This window comes from Brienomyrus brachyistius, chromosome 8 (assembly GCF_023856365.1).
Source record: "Brienomyrus brachyistius isolate T26 chromosome 8, BBRACH_0.4, whole genome shotgun sequence".
NCBI lineage: Eukaryota > Metazoa > Chordata > Actinopteri > Osteoglossiformes > Mormyridae > Brienomyrus > Brienomyrus brachyistius.
The window spans coordinates 24,878,985-24,898,252 of NC_064540.1; the positions used below are offsets into that span (position 1 = coordinate 24,878,985).

At 40.8% G+C, this 19,268-nt stretch overlaps 1 protein-coding gene across 1 annotated transcript; it reads left to right on the forward strand.

The window, feature by feature from the left end:
- Window positions 1-4,343: 4,343 nt before the first annotated feature.
- Window positions 4,344-18,275, forward strand: wnt7aa (wingless-type MMTV integration site family, member 7Aa). Its single transcript, XM_049022920.1, has 4 exons — window positions 4,344-4,731; window positions 5,771-5,997; window positions 11,875-12,146; window positions 16,006-18,275. The coding sequence occupies exons 1-4, from the start codon at window positions 4,661-4,663 to the stop codon at window positions 16,483-16,485; spliced, it is 1,050 nt and encodes a 349-aa protein (XP_048878877.1). The 5' UTR covers window positions 4,344-4,660; the 3' UTR covers window positions 16,486-18,275.
- The last annotated feature ends 993 nt before the right edge of the window (window positions 18,276-19,268 follow it).

Genomic DNA, 19,268 nt, shown 5'->3' on the forward strand with positions numbered 1-19,268 from the left:
ACTGCAGGTGTGTGCCACTAACCTGACTTTTGTCTTTGATGTACGCAAATTTGAACCGTTCCGAGAAGAAAATCGACAACAGTTAATGTAAGTTTTTCTTTTATTGCAATATTTTTTTTCCCTGATATGACAAACTACTTTTTCAGTACAATATTATTTGTAGTCAGTAATGCTAATGTAAATTTAGGTTTGACAGATCATAGAAACAGCCTCATAGCATAGTTGGTATAAAGACTCCGTATAGGAAGGTCACAGTTTGATAGCAAGGTTTGCAGAAGCAAGCAAGTTTCTCCTCCTCACTGCTTACACACTATGACTTGGTATTTTTGTTTTTAAGAGTTTCTTAATGAGTTTTTTTGTGCTATTCAGAAGTTGTTAGTAATTGTATGGTGCTGCAACACCGTAAAAGACACTGAACGTCAGAATATTATATGAGAATCCAAAAATAAAAGATGCTCAAAATCGATTTTAATTCGCGTTTGCATCTCGCCCTCTTGTGGACAAGCCCAAAAATTACACTTAAATTCCACTTGTTCGTTAAGATCAGTAGTCAGACACTTGTCAAACATACACAGGAGGCATTATCGAAGCAGTTTTTAAAGTATATTTAGCTGAACCTAAGATTATAATATACAACTTAACATACTTTATAAAAATTCTGCTAAATGAACTTTTAACAGTTCTGCTGTTAGTGACAGATGTATCAGCGTCTTGGCCTTAACTGGAACTGCCACTGGACACTGACAGCATGTGGGGAAAGATATAGCAATTTATCATTCTTCTCGCCCAAAGTAATATATAGTGCACTTAAATCTCACAAGAATTAAATGTGATTTTAATGTAAACGCAGAAATGTATGTTCCGGATCCCGTGACCTTGAATCACAGAAGCAGTACCAGAAAATGGATGGATGGATGGATGGACAATATGAGGCCTATGGATTACTGAACAAAACACAGTTATTCTTATTAGAATACAAAATCATAAAAGATTATTTTTAAAATTAAATCAAGATTAGATTGCTATTTTACATGTAGGGATTAATATAGTTTTAATATTTTTTCTATCTTTTCTCACATTTCTAGTGTTGATATTTGATATATTACAGAAAATATCAAGGAAGATTGTTGGTTAATATAAGTTTTAATGGATAATTACCTAAATGTAGAAGTCATCGAGCACCACACTGCCCTCTGCTGCCACTGGACTTATATTTCGATTGAAGATCGTCACCAGCTAAGGTCTTGCTCTGGTGACACTTGACTTGAAGGAGCACAAATGTAACTCAGTTACTAGAATGCAGAGCATGAACAAATATAGTAGGTACTTGATATAAAAGATGGGTCACGATTTATTAATGGTGGACCAAACATGAGGTAAGTATTTCACTTGTGTTATTCATTACTTGTTCCTTCAGTAGTTCCTTGGTAGTTCACAAAGTTTACAGAATTAACAGACATAGTAACAAATACAGTAACTATTTGGGATGAAAGTTGCGTCATGATTCATTAATGATGAACAAATATGAGATCAGTATTTAACTAGTGTTACTTGTTCCTTCAGTAGTTCCTTGAGTACTCCACAAAGATTTACAGAGTTAACAGATACAGTAACAAATATATACATTTCTCAAGAAATGATGTCACAGTTCATTAATGAATGAACATGAGACAACTGACTAACTAATGCTTAGTTTGTAGGTAATTAATACATAATAGTACGACACTACATTCTTGTGCCCTCCCTCCCTGCTCTTTTTGCATTACATATGTGGATGTGGAAAGAAATCAGCCCACTGCTTATTGGAATAAACATGCACCATTTGAAATACGTGAGGATGCTTAAGTAAATATTCCTCGTCCCCCATTTAGACTGCATACAGAAAAAAAATGTTTTAATTGTGGAAAATACACGAGTGTGTTTGAAATGCACATTGGACACTTAAGTGAGGTGTGGCTGTTTGAATTAACCCCCGATATATAAGGTGATAACATCTGTCAGTCATGAGGGTCTGGTCACTTTTTCTTTTCTCACCTTCCTGTAAGATACTGTATGTCTGTATATGATATTGAGGACATCGATAATACAGGATCACACATCCCCTGCTTTTCTACTGTGGGCAAACCCATGAGGGGAGCTGTACTTAATAGACAACTACCAACATGTATACAGACACGGCAGGAATGAAAAATATACATGTAAAATAGTATGTACGAATTATTTTTATCGGCGGTGAATATATATATATATATATATATATATATATATATATATATATATATATATATATATATAAAAACACATACGTTTTTTGGTTGGCATTGTGAGTGGCTGGTTACAATGTGGAGTAAAGTCAAAGAGTGATGAAGCATTTAATACAACAGTACATATCACCTCATAACCACAAGCTAATAGATGTGTGCATTGAAACGAGCTAACATCCATTCAGTGAATACCGTAAAGAGCAATGTAGGGCAAATGTGCAATAATACAAGAGTGCTGATTGGACAAATAAGGTACGGGTTCCGGTTGGCTGATGGGACAGTGCTGAAGGCTGAAGAGTCTGCATTCATTTGAAGCTTCTAGCTCCTTTCAGTGCTCATTTGACTTTAGAACAAGGTGACTCAGGGGTGCCGCATAAAAGCGTATCGCATCGGGCACAACCCAGTTGTGACCCAAATTATTTTAGGGCCCCTGTGACTCATGGAATTGTCTTAAACCACCCTCCAACTCCCCCACTTTTCGATAGCACTGAAGTGAGTATTACAGTATGTGGGAGCAGTGCCAGCTTCTAAAAGCTGTTAATGCAGTAGTGATGGGTCATTATGGGATGGCAGCAAGTGATGAGGTGGGGCCATTTAATTGGACCTGCACTTATGGAGTAAGTACTGTGGGTTTGCCTCCAGTCCTGTATGCTATTAGGTTCATAATAATAATAATTATATATATATATATATATCCATCCTTTTTCCAAACCGCTTATCCTATTCGGTTGCGGGGGGTCCGGAGCCTATCCCAGAATCAATGGGGACAAGGCGGGGAACAACCCAGGATGGGGGGCCAGCCCATCGCAGGGCACACACACACACCATTCACTCACATATAGACACCTATGGGCAATTTGGCAAGTCCAATTAGCCTCAGCATGTTTTTGGACTGTGGGGGGAAACCGGCGTACCCAGAGGAAACCCCACGACGACATGGGGAGAACATGCAAACTCCACGCACACGTATATGCACACGTATAATCATTGAAATATTTATGCTATCAGTCAAAATTTTCATTGAATACAACTTGTAGTTTTGAATACATTTGTAATTCTATACAGTAATTTCCTTAAATGTAACTACTATCACGTGACCTATACGATTTCTATTACTTGAAGTAAACGTTCTGGAGGTACTAGAAGTGGTAAATTTTGCCCTCCAGGTGGCGCAGTCACAAAAGGTATAATCACAAACCTACGTAAAAGACAACATAAGATGAAATGTTCTTTTTCTATGCAATTAGAAGTTGTAAATGATGGTATACAAATGTTTCAGATTTTTATAATTAATTTGTCCTTTTCTAGCTTCATACTAGAGATTAAAATCTTCACCTAGATCTAATTGTATAACAAGCAGCCACGTTTTCATAGTGATACAAAACTGCCGAAAAGTTGTTGATGTTTAGTGATTAAAGACATGTAGATCTACACTTCTGTATAAATGTCCAGAAGCTAATTTGAGAGTTCATGGGTCGATTAAGTTGCCTGTGGGTCACTTGTCACTGTTATCGGACCATGGGAGTTACTGCTAATAGAATTATCAGTATCACAACATTGCAATCTCGCCTCATAAATCAAGTGCGCAGAAAACGCTAAAATAGTATTAAAAGTCACCCAAGTGACCTCTTGGAAGAAGGGTGGAGCGTCTGAGAACTGGAAAATAGATAAAATTATTCTCTAAAGGAAAGAGTGTCGCATCTATAGAACGCAATCTTATTTAAGGAGGAGTGTTTCCTTTCCGTAAGCTTTTCCCTCCCTTTCATTCGATCATCAGACTTAAATATAATGCTACAGAGATAAGCAAAGGAAAAAGGTCTGTGTACTGCCTCCACGTCCCGTTGTTATCAGCAGAAATCCCAATGCCCGAAGGGCCTTTTTGATTTGAATGTGTCTCATTTTAAGACGACTGCTTTCATCACATATTTAATGCGACTAATTTCCCAATTTCCATCGAGATCTCCGCGATGCTGGTCGGGTCGCTGGGTTTGTTCTCAGTACAATGGTAAACGTCCTCACCAGTATTATTCATGAGACTGAAGAGATGGGCTCTGTTTCTTCCCAGAACACGCCCTGGTAGATGAAGTAGATATAGAACCTGTGGGAAGTGCAGACACTGTAAGCTTGCTGCGCAGGTCGCGCAACTGTCTGTTAGAGTTACCTGTGACATGCCGTCGAGTGTCACATAAAGCCCACAAAACAGCCATCCCAGGATATAAACACTGCTTTTCGACAGAGGGATCTTCACAATGCGCCGCTGATCTTTATTCTGCCTGTATCATAACATCGGAGTTCACTTTTTTTGCATTTGTGTCAGGCTGTCGAACCAACAACATTTACGTACAAATAATTTCTTCTCCAGTCATTCATAAAAAAGGGGGGAAAGTGTAAACATCATGAGCAGGAAAACGCGACGTTGGATTTTCCATATTTTCCTTTGCCTGGGAATTGTGTATATGAAAATTGGGTGAGTATCCAGTTTAAGTCTTAGCGTGTTGAGACCTGATAATGCTTTACTTTGCGAAGTAGATGTGAGATTCTGGGCGTTAAAAGGGTCGTTTACAGCACCATTTCTACTATGCCCAAAAACAACAGTTTGAAGAATTTAGGAAAACAATCTGCCTTAAAAATAGCCCCGCGTTCCTGTAGCAGAATATGCAAATTAATCTAAGTAAAAAAATTATTCTATGAAGTACTGTGTAAGCTTGAAACCAATGGTTGAAAGTGTGAGACAGGCAGATATGATAAAGACTAGGTAGAAAATAGTGATAATCGCAGTGTTATCAAATTATTTTGAACTAGAACATCGTGAAAATTGGAAGTTCAGATTTTTTCCAGTAACAGCGAGAAAGTGTTTTGAATGAATGAGGCCTATTTACATGTCTTACAAACCAACAGGCTATTTCGCAATATGGTGACATAAAATACATTCTATGCAATCTCTAAACATAATTCTAGCTTTAATTGATTAACAACTAAGCAATTCTAAACATAAAGGCAGCTCCTTCCACGAAACCGTGTGTTTTTGCTTAACTTAAGTCCATAAAGTGTGTGGTCCATGCCACACTGATCTATCGTGAGCATGTTATCCGTGTTAAATCTAGATGGTCCGATTCATCGTTATCCAAGTTAAAGCCATAAGGGCAGGACACTCCTTTCACTTGATTTAAATCAATGTCCTATATACATGTGGACACACTTTTCCGTTGATATTTTTGGAATAAAACAGCGTTATAGTTCTCCACATTTTGCTTGTGATGAACGAAATTCTTTTAAGTCGGAAATACTAGCAAAATAAACGAAAATTCAGCGTTTTATATAGTGCAGCGCACATTAACATACAGGAACAAATGTTATTAAAATTAGTCTCATTTTATATAGGCCTAATACGATACTTTAATGAAGCAGGCATCCAATCAGTTTAAGCAACAGGTATTTCAATAAAATTACGCTATCCAAGATACTTAATGTTTTTTTTTTCAATTACCTGTCTTGGCATTTTACAGGGGCTTTTCGTCGGTGGTTGCGCTGGGAGCGAGTATAATCTGTAACAAAATTCCCGGGTTGGCTCCTCGTCAACGGACTATCTGTCAAAGCCGACCAGATGCTATCATAGTGATCGGAGAGGGAGCCCAAATGGGGATCAACGAGTGCCAGTTCCAGTTCAAAAACGGACGCTGGAACTGCTCTGCGCTCGGGGAGAGGACCGTCTTTGGAAAAGAGCTGAAAGTGGGTATGTTACAAATCTGCTCAGCCTCGACACAAATAATAGCTAACTATGTTCATATTGTTATGCAACAGTCAATAATCATGATTATTATTATTATCATCATCATCATCATCATCATCATCATCATCATCATCATTATTATTATTATTATTATTATTATTATTATTATTATTATTATTATTACGTGTTTTGCTGTTGCACCTCACCCAAGTTTGACAGTACAGTTTTCAGCCAAACTAATATTGATGAGTAACGGAGTGGTTTACCGTTTGTGGGGCAAGCTGAAACAACTGGTGAGACGCGCTAGAAGGAGTAATATACCTATTATCTTGTGTCATGCGCAGTACGTATTTTTATTGCTATTACATCCCTTTAATTAAGCCCTAAATCTCATAACTCACTGCCGTTTTGACATCCTGGTGTTTATATCTACAGCCTTTTCCATTACAGCCTAGAAGAAAGATTGGTCAATGGGCAATGAATCAGAATGGGATTCGCTGAGTTTTATTTATAAAGACAGATAATGGCATACTTCAGTGAAGTTAAGAGTCATTTACCCATTCACGTGAAGTGAAACCACCTGTTTGAATAATGATTTTTGAGGAAAATAATACGTACAGTATCGCTAGGATTAAGGATTCAACAGAAACAAACACGTTTCGAAAAGCATATACTGACTTGAAATATTTTTTTTTAAAAAAAGAAGAAATACAACTTGGACAGTATTTCTCACTTTTTGTCGGCTTGCGGTTCGACCATTTAGGTTTTAAATAAATACCTTAAATGCAATAAACTGTTAAAATCTCGTTTATGTGACGCGGCAGTGACTTAACCACAGTAAATATGTAGCAGGGAACAGGACACGGCATTTCAGTACGGAAAAACGTAAACTTAAAGCAGAATCGGAGGGGAAGCGTACGGCGTGACAGACCATGCTTCCTACTCACCTCATATTTCCGTCACGACGTCGGTCAGATGTGCATCTGTGCAAGAATTTGGGTAAATGTTAAAGAATCTTTCAGCCATTAACGAAAAGCTTAACTCTTCTTGAGCTAAAAAAAAAAAAACAACTTAAACGGCAGTTAATCTTATATATTTGTACTTTATAGTTTATAATATTTATTTACATAGCATTTTCAATCAGTTAAGGAAATTGCAATAAACCCCTGTTAAGGTATGAGTACTTTTGTAGGTTATGTATACGTGTTGGCGGGGGTGGTTTATTGATGAGCGTTTAGTGTGAAGAAATCTTTGTGACAAAGTGAAAGCTTTAATTTATTAAAGCTTAGTAGGAAGTTATCTCCGTGAACTTCTGGAGGGCATTTTCCATTCTCTGCAAAGTTCTCTCTATTTGCCTCTTGGAAGAACTGTGGAACACCCTAAGAGCTTGTAGAACCTCTGAGTGTAAAAGAATCTGTTGCTTTACGATTCTCATTCTTTTTCCAATGAAAGCTTGAGGTCTTATCAGGCAACTTAATACCTCTTTTCTATTTCTGCTGAACTGAAATATTGAAGATGCAGTGACTGGCCTTTAAGGTGAAGGTCACTGTGAATGTAAGCTTAATGAGAAGATAAACAGATCAATGCAGTGGACAAAGTATGTGGGAATGGTCTACACCAGGGGTGTCAAACTCCAGTCCTGGGGGGCCGGAACCCTTCACATTTTTGGGTTTCCCTTCATTTAACATACCTCATGTTGAACTGAATCATTTGTGGTGGAACAGGGAAAGAATTAAGCAACACAGGACTCCGGCCCCTAGGACTGGAGTTTGACACCCATGGTCTAGACAGATATAGCACTGATTTGAAATGTGTGTTTTTTAAACATGCGTGCATGTGCGTCATTCTATTACAGTTTCCTCCAGCATAGTATGTGCAGTTTATAAACTGTGCTGGTTCCACTGAGCCAGCGGCATGGTGGGGGATGGTCCCACACAGGGTTTGGAGGAGAACCACAGGTCTTGGGTTGGTGAGAGCACCAAACTCGGAATGTTGTGTAGTTGGAGGTGGCTGACGGTAACTCAGGCTACCTACACTGTCTTGCAGACACATAGAGAGTCATAATCGACATGTTTCTCCCGCTTTCCTCTGGCTGCGCTCGCGAATCCAGGCAGCACTTCAAAGATTGTGCACTGAGCCCTGCAGTAACACGTTAATCTGCGCAGACTTGCACATGGCACTGAGGGTAAACTCATATTTTATTCCTGCTCCTCAGACAAGCAGGTTTTATGAGTCGCAGAAGCCCCTGTGATCAGGCAATGGGCCCTTATTTCTTCATAACTTAACATGAGTGAATTTACTCCATATATAAGAAGAAACAGCATGCTATATGCTTGTAGTATGCTTGCAGTGTGATTGTAATAAACTGTGCGTTGGCCTATTTGGTTGACCATCCCTGCTTGTGACACCCTTAGCACTTTGTCGGTGAGTGTGTTGTGCTTAGTGGAAGGATCTAGGTGCCTCGCTTCAATTGCTGTCCTATGCTGATGACCTGAAGGTAGACAGCCGTGCTAACCAGATTGGTCTCACTGGCCCCAGTGGCTATTGTTTGTGCGGCCGCTGAAGGCCTGCGAGATGAATGGCATTGTTCATAGCGGGTGCGTGTGGGTGAGGGGGTGCTCATTGCAGCATGAGGTTGAGAAATGTGCCACTGCAATTGTGGGCCTGCATTTGATGTATAATCAGATTTTGTGTGTGTGTGTGTGTGTGTGTATAGAGAGAGAGAGAGAGAGAGAGAGAGAGAGCGAAAGAGAGAGAGACAGACTTGCGTAGGTATGTAGTTATGACTATATTTCTTATGTTATTTTTACCTTGGAGGTGAATGGTTTTCTGGGTTCTCTACACTCCTGAATGTGCATAAAATAGTTCTCCTTCTAATAGCATAAATGCCTCAAGTCCAGACAGGCACACTTTCTCAGGAGTTCACATGAACCTGTTGCATTTGCAACCGCAGCAGAAAGACCTTTAAAGCAGAATGTTTGGTTTCTCCTTCAGATGTCTTAACTGAGAATCTCGGGTCAAGATAATCGTGTCCGACTGATTTTTTATATTGGTAGCGCGTGTTTTCGTGTACATTGGTTTGAACAGATATATTACGTAATTGATAGGATGGAGTTTGAACGTATATGCCTTTTTTGCTGCCATAGTTTAGTGGTTTTGACAGTTTGGAGCAGAGAGAGTTAGGGATCACAGACACACCTTCTATGCTGGCATGGTTCCCATGCAATTCATAAATCCCCCTTTGCATAATTGATGCTTAAACCTTTTTTCAGATTTCAAGGGCACTCGTCCAAGATGTTTATCGAAAGCAGGTTAGCACATAACTCAGGTTTAGGGGAGGAACCAGGAATCTCTTCATATTGTTTCAGGTAGAGCCATGCTTCAAGTAACACAATCATTATCTAATTAAATTTAGGACTATTGAAGGACTAATGTAGAAATGCAAATCATTCAGCAGTATACCAGAACAAAAAGGGGGTTATATTCAAATTTTAGCGTTTATATGTGTTGAAACATGCTTGAAATGTGACTTTATGTGACCAACTATTGTGGACTTGAAGTACAAAGTGAGTAGCAATAGATTATTGTAAATTTGAATGGAAAGTGGAACGAATCCCTGGATTTTGAGGCAACGATTTCCATACTCTTACTTAAGTCTAATAAATTCTGTTGTGGAAGATCACTAACTTTGCAGCCTAAAACATAATAAAACAGGCATTTATATCACCTCTATCACTGAGACAATGAATTATTTGGGAATTAATATGAGCGACTATTTCGTTTGTACCTCATGAGTGTAAATATGTGATTTTCCGAACACCTGTCCTCCAAATGGGAGTGGAGGCCTCGTCGACCACACTGCTAAAGACGCGCCTGTTTTTTCAGGTATAGGGAAATCTGCGTCTGTCATTGTCTTTGATGGCCTACCGGTAGCAGACAGGCACATAAACCACTTCTCGAAAGGAATGCCGTGCCTGTCATTTCATCGCAGCTGTCCACATGCTTTCTCACATTTTTTTCAAGCGCTTTTTAAGTGCTGTAGCACTTAAGGACAGCGAGCAGGTGGTGCGAATTTGGTCTTTGCTTAGGTACTAAATATGCCTGGTCTTTCGGTCTACGCTGTGACACAGCCCGCACGTCCCTTAATATTTTGCTGTTCCTTAATCATGTTTACATCATCTCTAGCTAATGCCAGTGCAAAACATGCATGCTTATTTTTTTCCATCTCTGAGAAACCTAAATTTAGGCATGGGTGCTGTGTATAAGACCAAAAGCATTCATACAATTTTTCAGTTAAGTTTTTTTTTTCTATGTAATCAACAAATTTTCTTTTTGTATCCTTTAGAAGAACATTGTTGAGAATAGAATTCATGAATTGTTTTTAAATGGTAAGCTCAAATGTCAGGATGGTAACAGCAAAATCATAGGGAGGTTTCTTGCCAGGAAAATGTAGATTCTTTTGGAGACGCTAATATTGGTAACTCTAATAACTATAAATGCATAAAATAAATATACTGATTCAGTAAGTTTGTCTACTGTAGGTCTGATGGTTGAACAGCAGGTATTTGGCATCTTCAGAAATTTTTCTTGGTCACAACCTGGATGCAAACTGGTACCAAGCTGTCGTTATGCTTATAAGCTTTTATTAGTGTGCTGTGGGCACCTTAGAAGGCCAGTGACCCCAAGGATCACTCATAAACGGATGTTTCTACACAATTTACACCCACATGGGTTAATACAAACTCTTGGTAGTTATGCAGTGTATTTTAGTGCTTTACTTCCGTAACACATCTAATCCGTGGAATCTTGCCCGAAGTTGCTGCCAGGATATGCAGGTTAGCCTATGCCAAACGCAAACGCATTCAGAGGACATTCTGATCTAGGTGGCAGCTGAATTCTAAGCGAATCTCAAATTTACCAAAATCGTGGAAACACTTGTTAGAGATCACAGAACTTCATTCCAGTTACTCCAGTTACTTATTTCATCGTCCAGTGTATGATATGTATAAATATTCTTTGATTGTTCATAAGCACTACCACCAATATTTGTGTAGTAATTTTTAAAGTGTAAAGCCAAAACTGCTAGGTGTTTCCACAATTTTGGTGTATGTATCAGGCTCTACTTTGAATTATCTGTACGCTACGCATGCATATAGACAATGAGGTATCGTTTATCTTAGCGGCAATGTAAAGACGCTTCTTTCCAGGCTTGCCTGTTGTCTGCCGATTGTGAGTCGCCTTCTGCGCTGCACAGAGAAGCCGAGGACGGTCAGCTGGAAAAGGTCCGTTTCGTTGGCCTGTCCAGCCGAGCCGTACGACGCTCACCTAGAGGGTGTCACCCGCCCGTGACGAAAACTGAAGCAGTGGCCAGACTGAATTATAAGCAGGAGGTCCCACCATTTTCCATCGCATTGTTCCTTAATGTACTGCTCATGATTGTGCCAACTTAACAGATGGACTCTTCCTTCCTCTCCTGGAGGACCTTCTTAAAACCTTTCGCAGAAACCGAGCCCCAACTCCCTTTTACATAAAACCAAGGGAAAATAACGTGTCTTCTAATACCTTTTAATATGAATATTCTGTATTTACCAGAAATATATTCCCTCTTTTTTCTGGATCTGTATTCCGTACTATTCCACAAGCCACTAAACTGTCCACTGCTCCCTCCGGATCTAATACATGCTGCCGTTCATTTGCAAAACGGAGTCCTGATTAATGAATGGGGCTTGGCAGTATGAATGCATTTTATTACTCCCGAATGCTATCTGAAAGGAAAACTATGTCAGGTATGTAAAGGAGACCAGATACTGCATGAAGCATTGAATCTTGTTGTCAGCGATTTGATGCTTTTTTTTAAAAAAAAAAACTCTCCTCCTGCAGGCAGCAAAGAGGCCGCCTTCACCTACGCCATCATCGCCGCCGGCGTGGCGCATGCCATCACTGCAGCCTGCACGCAGGGCAACCTGAGCGACTGCAGCTGCGACAAGGAGAAGCAGGGCTTCTACAACCAGGAGGAAGGCTGGAAGTGGGGGGGCTGCTCGGCGGACATCCGCTACGGTCTCAACTTCTCCAAGGTGTTCGTGGATGCGCGGGAGATCAAGCAGAACGCCAGGACTCTGATGAACCTGCATAACAACAGGGCTGGACGGAAGGTATGGTGCCCACTTCCGTTGCTGCATTATTGGCTGGCTTCAAACAGCTCGGAGCAAACTGTATATCTACAATGTCATCAGGGGAGTTCACTTATATATATATGACTCACTCATCTAATACAGTCCGGCAAGACAGCAAATATCAGTTTGCTGCATGTGAACTGAATTTCACTGAGAGCAGTGTGTGGCCAGATTCAAAGTGATCCCCGGCTCACTCTCCTAAAGTGTTATTTTGTTAGGTTTCATCATCCAGAGGTGTGGCAATCAACACATCCTGTGACGAAGGACTTTAGAAACTGTGTGGCCAGTGAGGAAGATCGATTTATACAGCAGGAATCAAACAAAGCCGACTGCAAAAGCACTTCCAGAAATAACAGCCGAAGTCAACTCCTTGAGATGTTTAGAGTAGCCTGCTGCTCTGAGGTCTTCAGCATGGTGTGCTTGTGTCTCCCAGGTGTTACAGGGTAGTGATTAGCTGGCTCTCTGTGAACAGGCTGGCTTTCTAACTGCAAGATGTCTTGCTGTTTCCCGATCTTGTTTGGGTCCTGTTTACGGGTGGGTTATAATTGTCAACTAGTTCACAAACAGGACAATAACAAACTTTTTGTTTTTTGTTTTTTTTAAACAAGGCTTAATGATGCATAATTACATTATGAGAACAGCTTATCAGTTTATCAGAGCTTTTATAAGATGACAAACTTTTATGCTTGAATTTATACGGGAATTGTCCTTTTATAGAGCTGTATATTGTAGCTGAGTGTTTTTCTCAGGGGTTCAAAGGCGGAACCTCTCTTTGGGGCTGAACCTTTTTTTAGGAAGCCCGTAAGCACTGCGCTACATATAGCACTAAGCTTCCCACCCGGCATGATGCCCCCGCCCACCCTAAAGTCTTTTTAAATTGAAAACAACCATATTTTATTGTACTTACCAAATTGATTACACCAATGAGAGACAACCCCCCCCCCCCCAAAAAAAAAAAAGCAAAGATAAACGAAGATGAAACTAGAGCAGAACGAGTTAACGGCCGCAGGAATTGCGCTGTAACCTTGTTGTGATTTATAAATCCCTACTGTGCCCTGGGGCTGAGAGCGTCTGCCAAGGATATGGGCAGTCAGACAAAGATTAAGGAGAGTTAGGGTAACGAAATACTGGGAGGCTTTCAGAGGTAGCCATGTTAGTGGCAGAGTTTGATTACACAGCAGATCTGTGTGAGGCGCACACAATGATACTGTAAAAGAAGAGCATTACAGCTCTCATACTGTAGTGCTGTCAGGGGAGCAGCCAGCCACACATTCTGATAATCCTTCATTCTGCGGCTCTCATTGTTACCCGCTGCCGAGGTGTAACTGGATGCTGCGAAAGTCGCACCGATTTGCGGACAGTCGCCATGAGAGAACTTACCTGGCATTTAAAGCAGCTTCGGCTCTGATTAACCCGCAAGTCCACGAAGACATACAGGCCTAAATGTGCTCTTTGATCGACTGAAAGGCGTCCGTTAACGTAATGCATTTCCTCTGTCTGTTTATGCCATGGTTGGAATGAAAGCCAAACGGTGATTCTTCTGGCATTGCCGGTGAGCGGCGTGCTCTTGGCTAAACTGCTGTTTATCTTTTGCATCTAGTATTCATGGGAAACTGACAATCAGGAGGTTACTCTTTGATTTAAAAATGGCAAAATGAATTTTTTTGATTCACGACGACGCAAATGCAAGATAATCGGGAACACAAAGAGCCGGTTCTTCATTCACGGAACATGCACAAACGTCAGTAGCCCAGTGATGAATAAAATACGATGATATAATGTTTCGGGTTTTTTTGTCAAAAGTTTAGATAGTAACGTGTTTGTTTTTTATTAAGCAGTGAAGGCCGCTCAGCTGCTCCTGGCCAGTTGCCTTTCAGAGGGTCTCGGCGGAGCCTGATATTTATGCAGGGTTTAGTGGGATAAAGACACCGCTCTGTCCTGGCTATAAAGCGGCTCTGTTTCCGTCTCCAGTGCGGGGCATCCTGTTTCTGGCCACCCCTCCCCCTCACGTGCACCCCCCCCTTGCATTTCTATACATTCACACTTTGGTAACGCCCGCCATTTGTTAGCAGAGAGCCGCTGCTCCTATGCTTTCCCCCGATGACTGCATCCGTCCCGGAACTCCTGCGGATCGGTGATTCAGTCCGGCAGCTGTGACCCAGAGCACGCAGACGGAGATTGAGGTTGAGAACATTTCAGCACTCTGGACAGAGCTTTTTTTTTTGGGGGGGGTGACTGACCCCAAAGGATTCGCATTAACTTCTGTTTGAGAAGCATTCACCCTTACCCCCCCTTTCCTGAAGCAGGGCTTAGGGTTCCCTGCTCACCCCCAACCCTCATGCAGTCAAAAGTTTGTGGAATGGAAACACCGGACTTTATTAGTCATAATATTGCTGTAAAACACCTGAACTTAGTACTCATATTTAGGGCAAAACTGGCAAATGAAGTATGGCGTCTGCACCATTAAAGCACTATGAAATTTGATATTTTTAGCGACAGGAAAAATAGACTGATTTGGTCGCCACCAGAGGTGACCTTATTAAAACGGGCATGGATAGTTTCTACAGCGCTCTGTATTGCCATAGGGAAGATGGTTTATGTAGTTCATGCTGCTATTGTACTGCACAAAAATAGAAGGATAAAAGTAAAGTTTTATTTGCATGCATGGCAGGAAATTGTTCTCGAGACTACAGAAAGACTGGGAGTGACACAAAACGGAATAATTACAACTTGGGCAAATCCACCCTAATGTGCAATGGTTCCTACTCAGTGAAGAGGAAAGTATCGGAGATAGATCCGCTCCTCATTCTGGCAGGGACAGCTCATTTGCATAGCCTCACACACATCTCCCATCACGCCACCCAAGTGCCGCCCTCTTTCGTCCAGCCAATAAGGTCGGGCTTTGCTCATGGCCGCTCACGGCAAATTCTGCACCCTTGAAGGTAGTTCAGATTACGCCGATTGGCTTTTATAGCTGCATAACAAGTAACGGGTATCGTGGATTTACTCAACCGAGCAAAAACAAACTGAAACAACAGCAGAAAAGGACCACAGGACAAACATTTTAGATTTTTTTTTTTAATTAATTTTAATTAATGTTTTCATTTTCAAGGAAAGTGTTCCTCTGTAAAAGCTGGTATCATAAGTTATTACTGGCTGCTGAAAAACCAACAATGGCCCTGTTTATATAATCCCTGATAAGTCTTCCTGTGTGGAAAGAGGTCTTTGAAGCATATCTCCCAAAGTTAAAAACATTGCATCATACCACGTTTTGCCTTTATCCAGACTAGACAGAGGGATACCCTCAACTGAACATGGGGCCCTGAAATATGATGCTACGGATTTATCTGTGTACAATATACACAGGGCTATTGTTACTGCGTACCGAGAGATCGTCTTTCGCACAGTTTACTTCAGATTTACCCCACTGATCCTCACACAGAACAGTCATTCAGGCTTCAGCCACCTGTAGTATTTCGCTGGTCTTTTTAAAATGGTATTAAATGTTTTTTTTTTTTTTTTTATATTTAACTAAATTAGTTGCTTCCTTCTAAGTTGCAGCAACACATTGCTTATTTTAGTACGGGGAATTAAAAAATAAGATTCAGTGCAAGACTGTTATTTACAATCTGATAACGCTATTGCTAAACCAAATTAAATTGTTAGTAATGAAAAATGATCGTGGAAGAAAATGTCACATAATCTAGGAATGATACTCTGAAGATTCATAACAGTGTAGGAAGCCATATTTTCAGGCTGTAGACATGGTCTGCTGGAGGTGCTAAGTACCGTTAGGGCAGAAGCCGGTGGCTGATGTTTGCCTGTCATTTCTATGCAGATCCTGGAGAAAAACATGCGGCTAGAATGCAAGTGTCACGGTGTGTCGGGCTCTTGCACCACCAAGACTTGCTGGACCACGCTGCCCAAGTTCCGGCAGCTGGGTTACATCCTGAAGGACAAGTACCACCAGGCAGTGCACGTGGAGCCGGTGCGGGCCAGCCGCAACAAGCGACCCACCTTCCTCAAGGTCAAGAAACCCTACTCCTACCGCAAGCCCATGGACACAGACCTGGTCTACATCGACAAATCACCGAACTACTGCGAGGAGGACCCGGTGACAGGCAGCGTGGGCACGCAGGGGCGCATCTGCAACAAGACGGCGACGCAGACCAACGGTTGCGACCTCATGTGTTGTGGGCGCGGCTACAACACGCACCAGTACTCGCGCGTCTGGCAGTGCAACTGCAAGTTCCTGTGGTGCTGCTATGTCAAGTGCAACACATGCAGCGAGAGGACAGAGGTGTACACGTGCAAATGAACACCTGCGCGCGCTGGCGGGGTTGCTCCTCACTCGCGTGCCTGCGTCGCGGGAAAACGGGAGAAGAGGAATCGCTTGCACGTGATCGCACCGCGTCTGGTCCCGGGGTGACGCACCTCGATCCTGAACAAGCCAGAAACTGGTTACCCTGGGAATCGGAAGACGGACGCTGCTGTTTGCGTGATTTGCTGAGGATGAGTCGATGCAGCAGTCTGATGGATCGACAGCACGACCATCAATCCTGACACGAGACTGTGGGCTCACACACATGCTGGAGGTCTCGTACTCTGGGCTACACAGCCTTAGACGGGCCTTTGGGCCTTCCAGCGTTCAAACTGAACCTTCAGTTGCGGACCCCCTGTTTTGTCTACCAGTTACTAATTTTCAGCGCATGTACGTATGGGACATGTGAGGAGAAGCTGTATATTTTCTCGGCATGAACTAAACAAAGCACGTAATTGTGATATTTAACTTTTTATTTAGATGCAAAAAAACCTAATATTAATTTATTTAAGGAAACTACTGATTCTATTTTCGTTCCTTTCGATACGAGACTTTTCTAAACTGAATAGAGCGTTTTCTCTCAAGTGTTTGCTGATGGAAACCGAACAAAGACAGTATCAACAAACGAAAGGCAGCATCGCAATCTTACAAACGAGCAAGACACTGGATATGTACATAAAAAAGACCTTTATTACTACTGTAATATAATGTGGTGGCAAATAGTATTGTTACAGGTCTAACTGGTAATGCTTAGATTTTTCTAGAAACATTCTTCCATTCTTTCCCTCTGTATGCTGCTAGTTGTCTGGAAAATCGAACTGGCTGTGATTTATAAACAGAAAAATAGACTTTGTTACTTGGCAACAGTAACTCAATGCTAATTATTTTTTAATGACACCAGAAGCAAAGCTGATCATTCAGACTAATTTCCCTTTCCTGGGAATCCTTAGTTCAGAGAGTATATTTTGTAAGAGATTATTTTTATATGAATATTTTATTTATATAATTTCATCTTGTATAATTCAGTATCACCCTGATCCCTTCCTTAAAACTATTACTACGGTGAGTTTCAAAGAGCATTTCACAAAGCACAGCCTTACATTTACACATGAACTGGTTTTGTCATGTGCTGTGAAGCATTCGTTGGACCTGCTGAGGCTGTACTGTAAGTGTGTACAACTTCGCTTGTTTACCTTGAAACAGAAGATCACGCAATAAATGAACAGGGTATGTGGTAATGATTGGCGTGATATCAACACTATCTTCAAAAAAGTCCAAAACAAGCAAATAAACATTTAAAATTTAAAATTTCAGTATTAGCTTTCATCACTGTCTAGAGAACAGTAAAAACTTGCTAACTGAATATTTGGGGATAACATTGTGTGACCAAAGAAAAATAAATATAGAACATTTTTGAGTGAAAGAAATTCAGACGCAGACATTTTTTATGTTTACCTAATTTATACTCATAGAATTTGATTACAAATATAATTTGCCGCCACCCATCCCACAACACGCTTGAAATGTCCTTGTTTCAAACAGTGTTAATAAAAGTCAGCTCGACAGTATCAAAATTTTCTTATCCTCAATCATAATGTAATTAGCAAAGTACCTTACCACAGTAAGTGGCAATGAATGGTTTCTAAATTGTTTCCCGTTCTGAAATCGCTGGGTGGCTCGCTTACAGCTCGCACAAATTTATTTAACACTGTGGAGAAAGGTTAACATTTTCATTAATTGACATTAACATTGTTAATGTGCTTGGTCAATAAAAAGTGAGAAAAATGCCAGTTGTGTTTATATTGAAGGGTTGTAGGTCACAGTCGGCACAAATACTTTTAATAACTCATTCCCTTACTAGTTAGGTCACATTTGCTTTGGTTTTATCAAGATTGAAAGTTAAAGTGATTTATTATGCCTGTGCTGCAGAAATATCCAAGAACCCAGAAAGAATTTTTATCTGCTACTTCCTAGAGAACAAGAATTTATATTATCTGACATTCAGGTTTCCTTGTTTTTAATCAATGTCGAAGGAACTGAATACAGATTGAATGGTGGGGATGTGTTTGCTGTTTAGATAATTTATGAAATTTAATTGTGTTATATATAACCATAAAATTGTGATATAATTGATAACAAGACACAATAAGTAGTCATTAGTGCACCCTGAAAAATGTGGCACGTAAGACCCAGGGGCGAAGTGTTAAATGCCTCAGAACAGGGAACTCGTAAAACATGCCTGAAAGGCTGGAGGCCAGATCCATTTCAAATTTAAAAGCAAACACCTCCAAGGAAATAACATATTTCTTACATTTTGGTGATCTAGAATACCAAAAAAAAAATGCAACTTAACTTACTGAGGGCTGACAGGCTAATAGCCAGGCATAGCGAACAAAGAGAAAGCATGAGGGAAGATGGGAAGTGTTAGCATTGAACGGTCAGCCATTGAAGAAGCTTAATTGATGATTACTGTGCCGAGGGGTGTCAAAGCGATGACTTGCTCGAGCAGGAGGAGTGAGAGCTGTCGGATGATAAATTGTTTTCCTTCCCCCTGCATCTGACACCCTGACATCTGTTTCATTCACTCTCCAGCCTGCGTTGCTACAACAACGGAACTGAGCTTCAGAAAATGTCCCTGAGTCTCCCAGAGAAGCCAGACTACCCATTAGCAAAATGTTAACTATGCAAAAACCAGATAAGTTAGGGACACTCTTTATTTTGTCTAAAAGGGAATAAAAGGAGGAGGTGGGGGGGAAAGAAAGCTCTGTTATTGTGAAGGA